Source organism: Hermetia illucens, chromosome 4, assembly GCF_905115235.1.
Source record: "Hermetia illucens chromosome 4, iHerIll2.2.curated.20191125, whole genome shotgun sequence".
NCBI lineage: Eukaryota > Metazoa > Arthropoda > Insecta > Diptera > Stratiomyidae > Hermetia > Hermetia illucens.
In genome coordinates, this window is record NC_051852.1 from 113,911,744 (window position 1) to 113,929,218 (window position 17,475).

At 43.3% G+C, this 17,475-nt stretch overlaps 2 protein-coding genes across 2 annotated transcripts in view; one reads left to right on the forward strand and one right to left on the reverse strand.

The window, feature by feature from the left end:
- LOC119655101 overlaps positions 1-17,475 on the forward strand; it is a 171,393-nt gene that overhangs the window by 52,666 nt on the left and 101,252 nt on the right. The gene's annotated exons all lie outside the window — the stretch shown is intronic.
- LOC119655098 (proteoglycan 4-like) lies at positions 1,053-14,283 on the reverse strand. The gene is made up of 2 exons (XM_038060813.1): positions 9,538-14,283; positions 1,053-1,456 (listed from the first exon to the last, which is right to left on the reverse strand). Exons 1-2 carry the CDS (start codon positions 14,177-14,179, stop codon positions 1,173-1,175), a joined length of 4,926 nt encoding a protein of 1,641 aa, XP_037916741.1. The 5' UTR covers positions 14,180-14,283; the 3' UTR covers positions 1,053-1,172.

Sequence of the window (17,475 nt, forward strand, 5' to 3'; positions counted from 1 at the left end):
GTCACAGTTCTTCAAGATGAGGAAGTGAAAGGTTAGTGTACTGCCCCTTTACACATGGATAGGTTTGTATTAATAATAAAATCAAAAAGAGGCTCAGCTGTTTCGTTGATTTCCCAGCTGTCCCAAGGTGTATGCTTTACATTGGCGCCGCAGCCTATCAACAGGCTACCTATCTTCCTGCGATGGTGGAGGTCAAACGTTGTTCATCAGTCCTCGTCAGGCATCCATCTTGATCTCCTCAAATAGCTCGTTTCGACATCGACTGGATCCATATCGTTCTGTTTAGCTGAGCGGAATACTTTCACTCTCGCGTTCATGACTTCGAATCGCACTTTATAATCCGCCTTTTCATTAATGCGGAGCGGAAAGAGTTGGGTGATCACCTGGGGTATCTCCTCCATGGTAATCCTGGAGTTTCGAAGGGGTAAGAACTGAACCATACGGATCTTCAGCAAACAGTCTTACGGGATGACTTTGAACTTTACGCCCTCTCAAAAGTCGCTTATTTTCGCAACGCAGCCAGTGGAGAACTGGCCCTAGTATACTATGATATGGAACCTAATACTGATACCACCAGGCAGGAATCAAAGCAGGGGATGAATCGCCCTTTTCCCGTCCCCGCCGTCCAAGAGATGCTCGATAGCCATCTCCCACGTCAACGGTTTCAGGAGGGGAGCTCCCAGTGCGTCGACCAAGCCGGAAACAACTATTCTGTCCGCCACCTAGATCCCGGAGCTTCCTGTTGTTGGTTTCAACACAGCGGGTTATTGCCTTCTTGCTGGATGCCAGCAGCTCGTCCTCTAATGATGCGCATTGCATCACCATGTCCTTCTCATTTACCGTTCATTTTATAGTTTTGATTGTGTAGTCCATGTCTTAATCCCATATGTATCCGGGAAACATGTTCACCCTAGCAAGGAAAATGGCCTTACTTGAAACTGAAGGTGGCCAAAATATTCAGGCTCCGCATACTAAAGCACCTTTCCGTACGAGAAGATGAACTATGCAGCAAGGGAAGTTGTAGAAAATAAAACACAATATTAAAGACATCATTTCCAATTCCAATCTCCAAAGTTGAAGTCATTTATTAGGGTCTTGGTTGTATTGAGTCCCTAAATATCACGAATTTTGCTTACAATCTAAATATTAAATATTCACACACGGTTATCGGATCACGAACAAACAACTTGGAATTTTGGTAACCCCCGCGGACCATTGGGCCAAGTTTTGATCACCGTACATGGACTGTTCAAATGATGACGTTGTGGTTGTGGACGAGGCTGTTGAATAGGTTGCGGAAGCGGTTGAACTTGCCTTAATCCGCAACCTGACAGATATGTTTGTTGGCAGCTTTCATTGTAGGATTCGCTGCAACAATAAAAGCACCTTTTGTATGTGTTTTCATCGATAAGAATTCGGCCAAAATTCGTATCACCGACCATCCAAAGTGGACCATCTGAAAAATAGAAAGAACAATTTCAGATGAATACGGAATCTATATGTTGTTCCGCAACAAGGATGATGGAAAGATGGATGTTGCAGGAAACATAAATAAATAAATCATAAAAATCGTAAGTTTGAAAATTCTCGTCGTTCCATGGATAAAAAATTCCAATTGATGAGGATAGAACACAATAGAAGAAACCATCGCCAATATTTGCAATAAGATAATCCCAATTCGCTGCAAGAACTTACCACCTGGAAAGCTATGTACGCCCAAAAAGGACGAGCCATTTGGACTTTTCACATTACCTTCTTGGGAGTGCTGAATTTTGCCTTGTGGTTTAAATACGGAATCGCGGTCGAAAAAAAGTCGCGGTAATTATTGAAACTGCAATCATATAATATCGGCTGCTCATGCCAACCATCTCATACCTTCTGTAAGAGTTACATTTGATCACATCTCAGCCATAGCCAAACGCTACAAGTATTTCACCGACAGAATCAGTATATAAACGGGGTACAACTGACAAGGTGCACATAGGGTAACCTAGTCGTATGCAAGAGATGAGGCGCGGTGTATGTTCTGTAACGTACTACAAGGTATGGATAACCGGAATGACAAATATTCGGTTTAAAAGAAAGCAACACTGAATTTTATGGAGAAGGAGACGACCTGCATCTCAATGACCTACTAACTCAGATTATTGACGACGATTTTAGCCCTACAAATCAATCAATAAACGGTTTTGACGTCCACAGCTGCTACGGTCCTCCTAGTCCTACATTTGCACATCAGATGTTGGAGAGTTTGATATAGAAGATAACTATCGACCTAATATATGACAGTAGCTCCTTGACCAGTGAAATTATTTGGCGGGTGGGTGAAACTATAGCAGCTATTACTTAATTACCTCGGTAAAGAAGACGGAGGAATCTGCAGAAGGCATTCTCCTAGCAAGAAAACCAGGGTTAATTTCTAGTGGGACAGTTGTTTCAAAAAGTGATACACTCTGCTACCCACCCGATACGTCACTTTTCCTGACAGAAAATTGAACCACTAATGGCAAGTGGCTGAGCAAAAGCTTCTTCAAGTGACTATTCCACGGCTCCAGTTAAAAGTTTTGGTAACTATTTTCCGAATCAAATTCAAACTACAATCCAACGATATCGAGGTGAACCTGTTGGTAATTTCCGGACGTATTGAAACCAGCAAGGCTCCGAGATTAAATCCGATTAAGAACAGAGCTCTCAAAATACTTCCCAGATGATTTAGATCCCAAATGATTTAGTAGCGCCTGTGTTCGTATACGGCAGTGATAAAAAGAGAAACTGGTTTCACCATCGAAAACCCGAAAAACCTTTTAAGCACCATGGGAAGGATGTTGAAGGGAATTAAATACAATCTACTGATTCTGGCTATTGATGTTGAACGGAACCATCATATGGATTAAAATGAACCTGTTCTACGGGCCAGTTGGTAGCAACCGTCATGAATCCAGTTCAGCTACTTGATAGCTAGCTACTCAACTAATCTAATGGAATTTTTTTTCTCGGAGCCTAACACCCGCGCCAAGCCAAGGAAGATTTGGCCCGCCTACCACACGACTCAACCACAGGAGCTTTTAAGCCAGATACGTGCAAGTTCTTGCAAGGTTACGGCTCTCTGCACCAGATACTACCCTACAGGAAACCATGCTGTCAGACTCGGCATACCCTGCAATTCCCATTGCCGAAGCTGCGAAAAAAACTGTCAGGCACTTCTTTGAGATTGCCCAGCGCCAGGTAAAACGAGGCTACGGACACTAGGTAAACCATTCCTTGAGGACCACAGCGAAATCTCAAGTTGCACGGTGAGATGGGGGAGAGGCTGCTATGCAATGTGAATGCTGCAACTGGCTCTGACGACCTGAGCCGCCTGGAATCTGCTCTTTTTGCTCTTACCACACCAGTTATGGTCCTAGGAGATGGAAACATAGAAATGGCGCCCACAACCCTAATTGGCCTCCATTGCACCAGATACCAACCTGCCTTACTGTTTGAAAAACACCTATAATACAAGACGGATAAAGGGCCAATGGAGTCCATTATTATTGCAAAACTCATTAATGTTTCGTTTCGTGAACACTTTTATAAGACGTTATATAGGATACCATCGTTCGCATTCCATAGGCGGTAACAGTTATCGGTTCCAAACGTTCTACTGATGGTTGCATTGGTAAAATGTAGCGTAAACGCGGAGTTCTTAGAATGGGAAACAATTCGTACTTTAAACCTTAGTTAGCAATGGTTAAAGTGCACCTGGCGGAGAAAACAATGGAATTTGATATTAGCACCAAACTGTCAATATCCAGTCTGGAAAACACGAGATCATTTCGAAATCGATGTTTGGTATTTGAAGATGACATCAATGTCAGGCTTCGTTACCTGAGTCATATGTAGCTTAAGAAACAAAAATTAATTCAAACATGATGCATAGCTTCACAATAAATCTATATATTTGTGGCTAGTATCTAGAGCATAAGTTATTCGTGTAGTACTTGAAAAACTAAGAATTACGCTCTCAAAATTATTGACCACTAATTGGAATATTTCATATCTCGAATCCCACCGTCATGGATCTTGGCATTCGTCTTGTATTTTTCTCGCTAGTATGATCTGTGAGCAATAACAATAAAAGCAAAGAGATTGTGTTGATGCTCTATACTCCACAAGGGAGTGAATATGTAACATACAAACATTGACCCTAACAGATGCTCTGCCTGCGATACGATAATAACCATAACTAACTTTCACAAAGAACCCAACCTTATCCATATAACTAGGCCGACTATATACTCTCGCTACCGTTCGCATGGTACCAGTAACCGCCGATAAGACTTCGAGTTAAAAAACATTTGAGATGGATTCCTAGTAGACTTGGGTCTTATCGCCCGTCTACATGGAGACAATAGTACCTAACAACTTAACTAGGGTTAACTCGGGGCGAAGAAGTAGGTTCTGTGTACAATATAACACATAGAACAACATTTACACACTGAGACTGATGACGTCTCCATCACGGCCACTATGGCAATTTTCCCATCATTTTACAGCTGAAGCAGCATCGTGGAACTCCCTACGTCGGTAGACGGTAGCACGTGTTTACGCACCAGCGTTCCAGTCGAACAAACTTTTAAATGCAGGTGATCCAGATCCCTCTACCTAAGAACTGCACATAATATCACTTTGCAGCAATGATATGCCTCTGCTGACCCTGCTGACGTACTTGCTTTTGAAGTACATCAGGGCATCACCAGTGGTCCTGCTATTTCGAAAGCCTTACTATGTCTCCGACACCAAATAGGGTGATTTCGTCTCCAGTCGCTGGACCATGATCCTTTCCAATTCTTGCCAAATATCGTGAGAGCAGATATACCCTTACCCGAGCGCAACCAACTTAGTGGTCTATGCCGGGAAATCCTCCGCCCCCGGGATAAACAGATACAAGACATGAAGTGGGATATACCACCAGGCATCCTACCCAGTCGGATAACTTCCGATATCTGAGCTTCACCATGCTTGCTTCGATCTCACAACGCTGTAAAGACAAAATTTCCCTTACTAATCACTCCCAGTTTAACACTCTTAGCATTACTTTTTGAAAATGGTCTGAGCTACAATATATTGTTGCCATTTACCCCCTCGGTGGGATGTACTATAGCGCACCAAACACACCTACTCGCCCTTGCTCACGGTTACCTGAAATGAGCTTCAGCTTCCCCCACAACTTTCTGAGACGCCTGCCCCCTTCTCCACTATTCTGCGCCAAGTGCTCTTGGGGCGGGCAACTCGCCGGCAATCTTGGGAGAGTGGATTCCACTGCGTGGCGTAGATAGCAATGCAATTGTCGACCTTAATAAGTTATCTATTCACTGCTACTTTCGCCTTCCCATCACGCCCCCCGCCTACTCCCATAGCAACACAGAAAGAACACTAACACAAAACACTACCAACTTCATCTTGGTGTTGGGATAACTGTATTTTCAGATTTTTGACTGTGTAGCGAAAGCGGATCTAGCGCTGCTTATTCGTCGAGCAGCATCCAGATCGGTGCCACCGTCGACAGAAACCACACTTCCTGAATACACAAATTGATAAAATAGAGATAAATAGTAAACAGACGTCATCAGCACAGTCGACGTGTTTGGGGAAAAATGTCACCGTTGGGAGAAGACCGCTTATCCCAGCGGCTTTACTGCGTTTGAGTGCGTTGATGACCGAAATGTTTTTTCTTCTGTTTGGAGAAATAGTCCATATCCACATGTTACAGTGACTAGCCATTTCATCTACAAGAAGGTGAACCTAAACGGATGTGATACGATTAAGAACCATGGTAGAGTGTTCTTGCCACCTCTTTAGTTCCTCATCATCGTGGATGTTGACCATTGACGTCTTTCATATGACCATCCAGAGAATTGACACCACACTCTTTCGGAATGCAGCTTACACTTCTGAAATCATTGCGTTCTGTGGCATTTCCCGCTTCCCTGACAAACGCAATAGCGAATTCCCTTTCGCCACGCTACGCTAACTTCACCCGGAATCGGAGTTTGAATGCCTCACATCCGCCACCACACTCAGCGATCAATAGAACCATCAGCCGCCTCCGTTCATGGATCCGCTTTCACGATTTAGCAGTCAGCTAGATCTTATGACGCCCCTTCGGAACGTGGACGACGACCTGTATAGCTTCCGAAAAAAAAGCATTGTTGATGGCAACTCAACGCCCGTAAATATTCCCAGATGGGTTAATCAGTATATCTGCCGTACGGTCAGCAAGAAAGTTCTCCCACTGTCAAGCAACAACTGAATCATACAAACAGTTCCCCAACTCTGCGTAAGTGGCGGAAAGAACGACGGTCAGTGATAGTGATCTACTGAACTGCGTTTGATATCCCGCGGAAAACATCCTTCTCCGCTATATCGTTGGTGTGTAGCATTGTATAATTGAGATTCACCTTAACCTGGACCGGAATGTTACAGTTAGGAGTGTGTCCGAAACTGGCTCCCAGGTCAAGAGAACGCGCCTCGCAGTAGCCGTCGGAAGCAACCCCACACTGGATTCGCGTCTGCTACCATTCTAAAGTACTCTCCAAAGTCCCACTGTCATATTTCGCTTCGACCCAGAATGTCCACCTTATATCGCTGGAACTACCGAGCGAGTTCGAGAAATCAAGCATTCTAAGGACCCTTGCTGCCGTTGTCGAGGAGTGTGCCCACTTTCCAGAAACCAATCATAGTCCTTTTTCGGTAACCAAAGGCCTTCGGCATGAGGTCCATATCCGAGGCGTCGTTGACGTTTCAGTAGCAATAAAGTTTCAAATTTTTCAGATTGCTAGCTCACAAATTTCTATCCCTTTTAGTTGCCTTTCGCGACAATTAGGGTAGACTTTGAGTGTATTATTAAGCTCCAACTCTTACGTTGCTATAGTTGATAGTTAGCATCAATTACCTCAAGAGATTGACACCACTCTGATGAAGCAACCTTTCGATTCTCTTTCTTAAGAGACGTGGCAGGCCAAGGAGCCCTCCTTTTGGATTTTTCTCTGAAAATCATCGTTTGCAATACATATCCATTCATTCCAGAATTCCACTTCAACATTGGTAGACAAAAGCACAAACTCAGAAAGGAAAGAGCAAGCTACTATCTATGCAGCACACATAATTACATCCGCACATATTTCAGGATAAATGTGAAATCAACACTCACAATAACATATCTGTTGAGCTGTACGCCCTCAACAAGGATATGACAAACTATGTTGCATCCATCCAAGAATTTCAAAAATGGATAAACGAGATTTCTGCAACTTTCACGCATGTAATGTCAGTATCGATGACGCTTCGAGAGTCTTCAAATGTATGAACAATTGACGGAACATTAAAACAATAAAAATTGTGCTTGACAAAGGTTGGTGGGAATCCCTCTCTTCAGCAATCTCACTGTGGCACCTAAGGTAGACTGCATTTCCGTCCATGCTAAAGATGAAAGGTGCATTGCAAAGGTGAGGAACTATCTCATGCAGATCTGCGATATACGGTTACAAAGTACTTGTAGGATGACAGGATATGGTTGGCCAAAATGTAATGACATGGAAAATTGAAATCGCCTATGACGGTCTCGCATGGCCGATGGCGACCAGGAGGAGAGAGCTATCACAAAACCTAAAAAGACAAGAAATTCGACCGTGAAGGTCATCTCTCAAATACTGAAGCCCCTCTTTGCTAGCCAGGCTCGGGAATATGGGTGCTCTTTGAGCGCGTCAGTCTCTCACGTATCATTTTATAAAAACTTTCATGGGTCCGCACCGGGACCCAGATATCAAACCAGCACGGGACTTGGCGCACCCCTACCGAAAAATTAATATGCTTGCTAAATCTAGAAAGGAAAAGGAGGCAAACTGATGAATGATCAGAAAGGAAGACTTGTCAAGTGAGTGAACGCAGGGGTGATATACTAAAATGAATACCATCATAATAAACAAATAAATGCTATCCTAAATTAAGGTACCAGATCGGAAATCTTTGGCAGTTTCCCAAAGAACTTTCAGTGGCTCCGGTGAACTGCACTTAGTCAATGATGAGCAACTAAATCAGTAGCAGGCATGAATAAATCAATCATCTGCCTCTTGATGATGATTACTGATTCAAAGGTGGGTAACTGACAGCTCTATTCTATTCGCTTAGCTGACGAATAGTGTCTTCCACAAGTTCTTGGAAATACCTCTAAAAGATATCGAACCCAATACATTATTGTCACAAGAATGAAAGTAAACTAAGACTTACATGAGTTAGACATTAGTTATGGACCGCGATTCTCAGCAATCGCTTGGTCAGCCAATCAGTAATACCACGTCTTGAATTCCATCTCTTAGGAACGAATCAAACATATAGGGAAACTTCCCTAAAGTCTCTATTCTTTTAAAGAGAGTATTGGCATGAAATAGTCTCTAGTTAAACTAGGTGTTGAGATAGCTGCATTTCAAAATATAGACAAATCGTTGGTGGTCGGTCAAAATCCAATTGGGCTTGTGGCAGGACTATGCTCGAAAAGTGTGGCAAAGCGAAGAAAGTTGCAGAAATCGGCAACCACCGTAGTAGTTACTGTCGGCATCTCGCATATCTGAGGATGGTATTGTCAAAGTCCTCCTTAGCAATCAGATCAACCACCGTCACAATGTCACCTTTAGGAATCCTCCCCTTAACTGCGTGTAGTTACTGGTAGAAAGCATCCATCTCCGCTATATTGGACTCCATCACCTGAATCTGAATCCTGTAGTCAAGAGCGCATCTTGCGGTAGCCGTCAGAAGTAACGCGACATCAGATTCGCGTCTACTATCACTATGCTTTCCAGAGTACAGAAGCAAAATGACGGAAGAAAGAGGCCAGAGACCTTCCATCTCACTTCATCTCTCAAGAGTAATCGAGCATTGTTAGGGCCCTCAATACCATTCTGTCCTGAGTACATTTGAAGCGTTCCTAATGTTTCAGTGGCAAGAAGATTCGAACTTTGCCGCAACCTTCAAAAAACCTTCATTCCTTTTATTCCCTTTTATGGCAAACAGGGAGTACCCTGAAAAGGTATTCTCACCCTCCCCATTCCTTCATGGGCTGGCCAAACATTTACATGCTGGAAATGTCAATTACAAAAATACCTCATCCGTTGCTCCCCCTAGTTTTGCTGGAAATGAAGTGTCGTTAAGTCTTGAACTTTTGGTCTGATGTCCTTTTTATCCGGTTTGAACTTTAATTTTAAATAATAATTGCCTCAAAGGCCTCCTATCAATATCCAGTTAACCTTGTCTGACTAAAAAAATCCAAGTAATTAGGATAAAGAAAGGTACAGGACGTATACCAAAAGGCAGGTCCTTCAAAGTTAGTGTCAGATTCAAAAATTGGGACTTCACATTCAAGTACTCAAAGTGCAAAACTTGAAATTAACTCACGCAATGTACATTTTTAAAGCCCTCGCCTAAAGCTAATAAGATGGGTAAGGTTGGTCCCTTGCTTAATCCTGATTTTCTTGGTTAAGGCATCTCTACCCTATTACTTACCCTTAACTTTATAATAACAATCCCTAGCAACTGGTTGATGATGACGGAGAAATGGATTTCCTTGATAATTATGCGAAGCCTGAGGTAAACTTTGAAATGAGTGCTGTGTAAACTGCGTAGACTGAGGCTGTAAAGTTCGGAAAGAAGTTTGCGTATACTGTGTTCCTCCCGAAGTCGGTATCCACACCCTCTGCTGATTTGTAAATGGCGTATTGTATGTGTAATAAAAGTGCGGGGGTCTTTGCTGCGGCGTCGGTTGCACAACACTCCGTTGCTGTCGTACGACTTTTAGGTAAACTGGTCTCCCAGAGAAGTCGTGGTATCTGTAGAAGTGACACCATGGATTCCGATTCCGGACTACAGCATAGTAAATATATCGTCGAGGAACAAATGCAAATCTATAACGGCAGAATATTCCTTGCACATTATAACTGCAAGCCATAGGAGGTGATGGTGTAGCTTGTACTGTTCGATAGTTCGGGAACGCACTTTGCACCTCTTTCGGAACTGGTATTGGTTTCAAGATGGTTCCGATGTCGTCTAATGATATCCGTCTCACATTCTCTGTTGTTGGTTGGTTTCCGCTTTCAGGAACGTCCTCGGTAAGGGTCTCAATGTTGTCTGGTGCTTCACCAGTGTCTTTTTCCAAAGTTTCTCGACTCTTGTCTTCTTCTGGTTCATCTGGCTTAGGCTTCTCCGATTCTACGTCCGTTTTTGTTAAAGGCTTCAAATCAACCCGTTTCATGCAACTACACCTAGGATCCTTCAATTTGATATAAAACTTGGGCACGTAAACGGACTCTGTGGGCTCTACATCTGGCTTCCTCAAATCCGGATCAAACTCTGGATTCAGGTCATCTCGCGATTTGGGTTGCATTGGCTCTTCAAATCGTCGCGTCGGTTCGGTGGGCGCTGGATATTCTCGCGAGTCTGGCTGACCTGGTTTTTCAACAGGTCTTCTCGGTTTTTCTCCAAACATTGTTGTGAATGGTTTGATTGGAATTGATGATGGTTGGGGATCATCAATAGGTATCTTGAATCTGGGGTCAAACGTTGGGTACGGCTCTTCCGTGGAATCAGGTTCTGTAGGTTTAGTTGTTGGCTGTTCACCTCCAAACCGATTATCAAAGATTATCTTAGAAGTTGTTGTAAGCACAACTAGTTCACTCGTCGTTGTAATAGGTTCGGGAGTTGTTGGTTTTGGGGTTGTTACTCTAGCTGGTGTAGTTACTGGCTTAGGCGTTGTTGGCTTAGTGGTTCTCCTTGGTTTTGTTGTTGTTTTTCTTCTTCTTTGCGTGGTTGCAGTTGATTTGGGAGTTGTTTTTATAACAGGTCTTCTTGGCTTTGTTGTAGCCCTTACAGTAGGCTTCCTCGGCTTGGTTGTAGTTGTTTTTTGTATAGGCTTTACTGATGTAGGAGAAGTTTCCGCTGGTTTGACAGTAGTTTCGCCCTCTGCCTCAGATTTAGTTTCAACGGAAATTTCGGTTGTAGTTTTGCTCGACTCAGTAGTCGTTGTTTTTGGTGAAGGTAGCGGTTTGATCATAGTTTCATCCGGTTGCGGAGTCGTCTTATCATCCGATTCTGTTGGTTTCACCGTCGTTTTATTTTGTTTAGAAGCCGCGTCACTATCTGATTTCTTTTCAATAGCTTTCTCGTCCGTTTCTTGAACAGGTTCCATAGGTTTCGTAGTATTTTCTGTTGGTTTTGTAGTAGTCTCTGGAACTGGTGTCATCTCAGTTGGCGCTGAAGTTTCGGATTCTTTCGATTTAACCGTAGTCGTACTTGCAGTTATCGTAGCTGTTGCTGGTTTTGATGTAGTCGAACTTAGACTTGTTTCATCAGGTTCAGCTTCAGTTAGTTTCGAAGTAGTTGGTTCTGTCGGTTTCACTGAAGTTTCGATTGGAGTTCCCTCAGTTGGTTCTGAAGGTGTCGGTTCGGTTGATTTTGCTGTTGTCGCAATCGGAGTGGTTTCTGTCGGCTTCATTTCACTTGATTCAGGAGATGATTCCGTTGGCGTTACTGTCATCGCACTTTGAGTTGATTTATCTAATTCGTCAACACTAGGATCTGGGGAAGGTGATTCCGTGGGTTTCACTGTAGTTGGAGCAGGGGTTGCTTTTGGTAGCTTCATTTCAGTTGACTCCTCACTGGGTGATTCTGCGGGTTTTACTGTTGTTACGCTCGGAGTTGTTTCATCTGACTCAGGTTCTAATAACTCTGGAGAAGCTGAGTCTGTTGGTTTTACTGTGGACGCAAGGGGCATTGTTTCTGTTGGTTCTGTTACAGGTGGATCAGTAGAAGTTACTTCCGTTGATTTTAATGTTGTCATGCTTGGAGTTGTTTCTGCTGACTTCATTGAAGTTAGTTCTGGAACTGGCTCTGTTGGTTTAACTGTAGTTGCCTCTGTGGGTTTAACTGTAGTCGGCTGTGGGGTTGTTTTTACTGGTTCCTTTTCAGTTGGCTCATCAGGAATCGATTCTGTCGGTTTTGTTGTAGTTGCACTTGAAGTTGTTTTATCTAGTGCAGGTTCTGTTGAATCCGGAGGTGCTGATTCTGCTGGTTTTATTGTAGTCGCTTTCTCGGTTGTTACAATTGGATCTGGCGGAGTTGATTCTGCTGTAGAAGCTGTTGTCATAACTGGAGTTGTTTCTGCGGGTTCCGGTTCAGTTGATTCTGGAGGCGGTTCCGTTGGTTTTACTGTAGTCGCACTTGAAGTTGGCTTATCTGATTCAGTTTCAGTAGAAGCAGGCGAAGCTGCCTCAGTTGGTTTCATTGTAGTTGCAGTTGGGGTTGTTTCAACTGGTTCCGTTTTAGTTGATTCCGATTCTTCCAATTTTTCTGTAGTTATGCTTGGACTAGATTTTTCTGGTTCAGGTTCAGTTGAATCTGGAGGGACTGCATCGGTTGGTTTTGCTGTGGTCGTGGTTGTCACTGCCTCAGTTGGTTTTTCTGCAGTTGGATCTGAAGCAGTAGATTCTTCAGGTTTTACTGTTGTTGCAATTGGGGTAATTTCTGCTGCTGGTTCCATTTCAGTTGTTTCTGAGGGAGTTGCCTCCGTTGATTTTACCGTAGGCGCACTCGCACTTGTTTCATCTGGTTCAGCTTCAGTAGACTCTGGTGAGACTGCCTCCGTTGCCTTTACTGTAGTCGCACTTGGAGTTGATTTTTCTGATTCCGCTTCAGTAGGATCAGAGGAAGCTGATTCCGGAGACGATGATTCTGTTGGTTTTACGGTAGTCGGGCTCATCGTTGTTTCAGCTGAGTCCTTTTTAGTTGGCTCCGTTGCATTTTCTGCAGCTACGGATGTAGGTTTTTCGCTTGGTTCCAGTTCTGTTGATTCTGGTGTAGATGATTCCGTTGGTTTCACTGTAGTACCAGCTGCAGTTGTTTCTGATGCATCTGAGCTTTCTGGGTCACTCGACTTTACCGGTGTGGTGCTTGTTGTTGTTTTATCTGATTCCATTTCAGTTGGCTTCGAAGTAGCTGATTCTGTCGACTTCATTGTAGATGCATTTGGTGTTGTTTCTGCTGGTTTCGCTTCTGTTGACTCTGGTGGGATTGATTCAGTCGGTTTTGCTGTTGTGATGCTTGCAGTGGTTGCTGATGGTTCCATTTCAGTTGGCTCTGGTACAGTTGATTCCGTTGGTTTTGATGTCGTCGGGATTGGTGTTGTTTTACCTGGCTCCTTTTCAGTTGGTTCTGAAATCGTCGACTCTGTCGGTTTTACTGGTTCAGGAGTTTCTGAAGGTGTCATTGGAGTTGTTTTGGGGGGTTCTGCTTTAGTCATATCTAGACTAGTTGGCACGGTTGGTTTTACTGTAGTCATTGGTTCAATTTCTGTTGATTCTGCTGGTTTTGCCGTGGTCGTGGTTGTTGTTTCAATTTCAGTTGAATCAGGGCTACTTGTTTCCTTTGATTTTACTGTAGTTGCGCTTGGGAGTGTTTCTGGGGAGGATGGTGGTTTTGTTGAAGCTGCTTCCTCCGGTTTCATAGTACTTTCCTCTGGCTTCATAGTAGCTACATCCGGCTCCGTAGTAGCTTCCCCCGGTTTCGTGTTAGTAGTGGAATTTCCTTCTTCATCTGCGGGTTTTTTTGTAGATTCTGACGCCTCGGATGTAGAAGACACTGATTTCTCAGTAGACTCAGTAGATTCCTCAGCCAGGGGTTCTGGGTCTACATCAGTTGCCGATTCAGTTTTCTCGTCTATATCCGGCAAATCTGTTCCTTTGGCTTCATCAGGAGCTGGAGTTGTTGAATCACTCTTTGGTGGTTTATCATCATCGACATTCTTTTTAGTTTCGTCGATAATTTTCGGACCTTCTGTAGATCCCCCGTCGGGTTTACTATCTTCTTTTGGATCAACTGAATCTTTGGGCGGTATCTTCGTGGTTGAAGCAATTGCTTCTTCCTTTGTAGGCTCCTCGGTTTCTGGCTTTTCTACAGCTTTAGCTGGAGGCTCAGTTTCGTCTTCATGGGATGGAAAAAAGGACCATGGATCGAGGGTTGTATATTCATAATTTTCCGTAGTTATATATGAATCAAAATTGTCGAAATCGAATTCATCATCATCATCGGTGTCTTCTCCCGCACTGTACACAACCCAATTAACACTTAAAATTAGTAGAACGCACAAAAGTCTCATTTCAAATCACTCAGCCACACTTCACAAGCTAAACAAGCGTAATCTGTGTACAAACAAAGTTTAAATAAGAACTGCTGAATTTGTTCTAATCATAATTTGAGAGAAATGAGGATCTCAGCATCTGATTGAACGAGTCTTCTTATCTTTTCTTTTTAATCTTCACCAGTCGAAGTACTGGATGTTAGTAATGAAAGTCGATGGGCATTGCGCAATTGAACGTCGTTTTTTTTCTGCTTCAATAGTTATGAAGATGCAAACACGGCCAAACAAAAAAGTTTAGATTTATTGATATGTTAGTTGAAACCCGAAAGTTCCGTAAATGGGGTATTAATGTAGTCCTGGGAAGTCTTCAGTTGCGAGCTCTTGACAGGTCCGAAATTGGATTATTAAAAAGTTACCTTAGAACCTTAGATTAAGGAATATCGGGCGAGTACAACGCAGAATTGGATGTTTAAAGTATCTTTATTAAGTTTCAAGTATCTACCCCCTTACTAAGCGACTCCAAGCCATTCTCTGATTGATCCCCACCATCTAGAGTATAAAAATTTGTACTTTTTAATAATTTCGGGTTCTGAGCCTCAATCATAATACATATTCATCGAAGGTTATAAATATAAACAAGATGATGACACAAGGAGATAAGAAATAATTCATTGAATTCACTTTAGAGATTCTGATAGATGGAATCATTGGAAATTCGTGTCGAAAAATCTCATTGAGTTTGAAAACAAAACTTTTTTATTATCTTTAGAATGAATAGAACTTGAATAGTTGAGAGCATATACTCGTACTTACACACGTAAGAACGTTATGAATGAGTCAAAACAAAGCTGTTTTTTAGTACAGAACACCTAGGCGCGCTGAAAGCGGTGCATGATACGTAATTTCGAATTGTTCCGGCTTCGTCATCCCAATTCCCCTGATTTTCCATGACGAACTATGGAAGAGAACGTGAGATATCCAGGATGTTCGTTCTGGATACTCTAAAGGAAATGACCCGGGCATTGCTTTTGAACCTATCGCTAACGGTAAGATATGTTGTATCATGTTGTGTAATGTTGTATAATCAATTGTTGCGTAACATCTACAGGGAAATCAACAATTTCCATTAATATTCCATGGGAATCCCGAGTCTAAGTTCAAGCTCTGTGGACACTCATTTGTTGCAGATATTTATGTTAGGGTTGAGATTCCCCACGAAGATAGAGCAGCCCCGAGTTTCTGATGAGTGTTAATCCATGCAAACGACGGGATTTCATGGGATGAATTGTTAGTCATTTTCAGCAATTCTTTTAATATGTAGGACCTTGCCCTAGTGACTTTTTCTTTGGGGAAGGAACAATCAGATTTCACATCAGGTGCATCTCTTTGCGGCAGTAGATAAGCAGGCAACAAACTCAGTGAAATAGTTTCAAAAAAGGAGGAAAAGAAAGATATCTACACAAAGCTTTAACAATATGTAACCAAAACTGCACTTTAAGCAATCAAATCTTGCTTTCTTCGCGGCCTCCTTGCGCGCTGCCTTTTTCCAAGTTCTTCGTGTACGCCAATTTCGGCCCGTAATATACCCCTCTGCAGGTCATCCCACCGTTGCTGCCACTTTTCCAGCGATTCTTGCTTTGCCGCCTTTCGCTATTCTGTATCCTTTTCAGGTGGATTCATTCTCCTTTTCTAGTACAGATAGCGTGCCTCACTTGCCAAAATGTGCCTTGCCTGATATTGTTCTGAAGACACTGCACACCCTTAGTGCCAATCAGCGGTAAGACGTGTTTATTCTCCTCCGGTTACTCTCACACGCTGGTGCTTCTTCATAAACAGGTGCCGTGTATAATAGTGAAGACCGAACCACTTCGGCCGCAATTGTAACTTGGACCTCCAATGTTAGGAATCATCCGCGCATATGATACGCTGGTATTTGCCGCTTTCCCAAGGTATAGTCCAGGTGTCCATTAAAACTAATTTTAGCGTCAATCATCACCCCCAGGTATTTGATAATCGGGACTTCGAAGTGATGATGTGGCCACCAACACGAATATTAACCGTATTCCTCGATTGGTAATCAAGACCACCGCCATCTTCTGTTCCGCAAGGTCAAGCTGAATCACTTCTAGCCACCCTTTTATGGCGCTAATGGTTTCGTTAGCGTACACTTCCACATCCTCAGGTTGTTTCGCGACGGCAACAAGGGCTAGATCATCTACGATACCGATTAACCTCCTCTGGCAAGGGAAGGAAAGGATCCCATTATACATCACGTTCCACAGAAGAGGACCCAACACTGAGCCCTGTGGTACTCCTGCGATGACGGTGTACTGCTTGGATCCCTCATCCATATCGTTTCCTCTCCGCGAGGTAACTTTCGAGGAACTTAGTCAAATAACTAGCGACATCCGTTTAAGCCACTGAGTTCTTTATCCACTCCCAACTGGATGAATTGAATGCATTTTCAACGTCCAACAACACCACGACACAGTATTTATTAGACGACATCGTGTCTCGAGCCAACTTCAAAATGACGTCTACGGTGTTGACCGTTGATTGGGCCTATCCAAATCCGAATTTTCACTCCATACTAGACCATCTTTATGTTCAATGCTTATGTTTTTGCTCTCCCCTTTATGCAAGGGGCGAAGCGCCACCACGCTATCGAGCAGCAGATGCGAGCAGGTCACTTTTGATGTTCGCACTCTCATCTTCTTTATAACCACTCTGCACGCTGTTCTCCAGGGGCTTTGGTCTGCCTCTGCGCAGAGTTCCTTGAAGCATTCTCGCTTGTTGGTTCGTATAACCTGCTTAAGCCTACGGCGAAGGTTCACATATACTTGCCATTCTTCGATGAAGTCTGATCTTCCTCTAGATCGTAGGCAAATCGTTCTAGCTCCAAAATATGCAGCCCACAACTCCGCGATCTCTTTATTCCACCAATGGCTTGACTAACTTTTTGCAAGGACAAAGGCAGCGAGTCTAAGGCACTGTCGCATGCTCTCATTATGCGTCGCATCATTTGCTCTACCGTTTCTGAAATCTCACGCGTTCCTCGTCGAAATCTGGTCTTCCTCTAGACCGTGGGCAGATCCTTCTAGCTCGAAAATATGCAGCCCGCAACTCCACGATCACTTCATTCCACCAATAATTTGAAAACCCTTTTTGCAAAGACTCCCCGCCCTGACATAGCGGCGTTACATGCTCTCATTATGCATCTCATTATTTTCTCTACCTTTTCTGAAGCCGCACCACCAGGATTGTGTCCTCCTAATAGTATTTTCTTGAATACATTCGCTTCAAACTTTCTGACG

Bases quoted from the DNA above. Each gene is read 5' to 3' on its own strand.
- LOC119655098 (XM_038060813.1), bottom strand. From the start codon at position 14,179: ATGAGACTTTTGTGCGTTCTACTAATTTTAAGTGTTAATTGGGTTGTG. The intron at 1,457-9,537 runs GTAAGTAATAGG...TCTATTTTTCAG, and splicing joins TTGTTATTATAAAGTTAAGG to ATGGTCCACTTTGGATGGTC.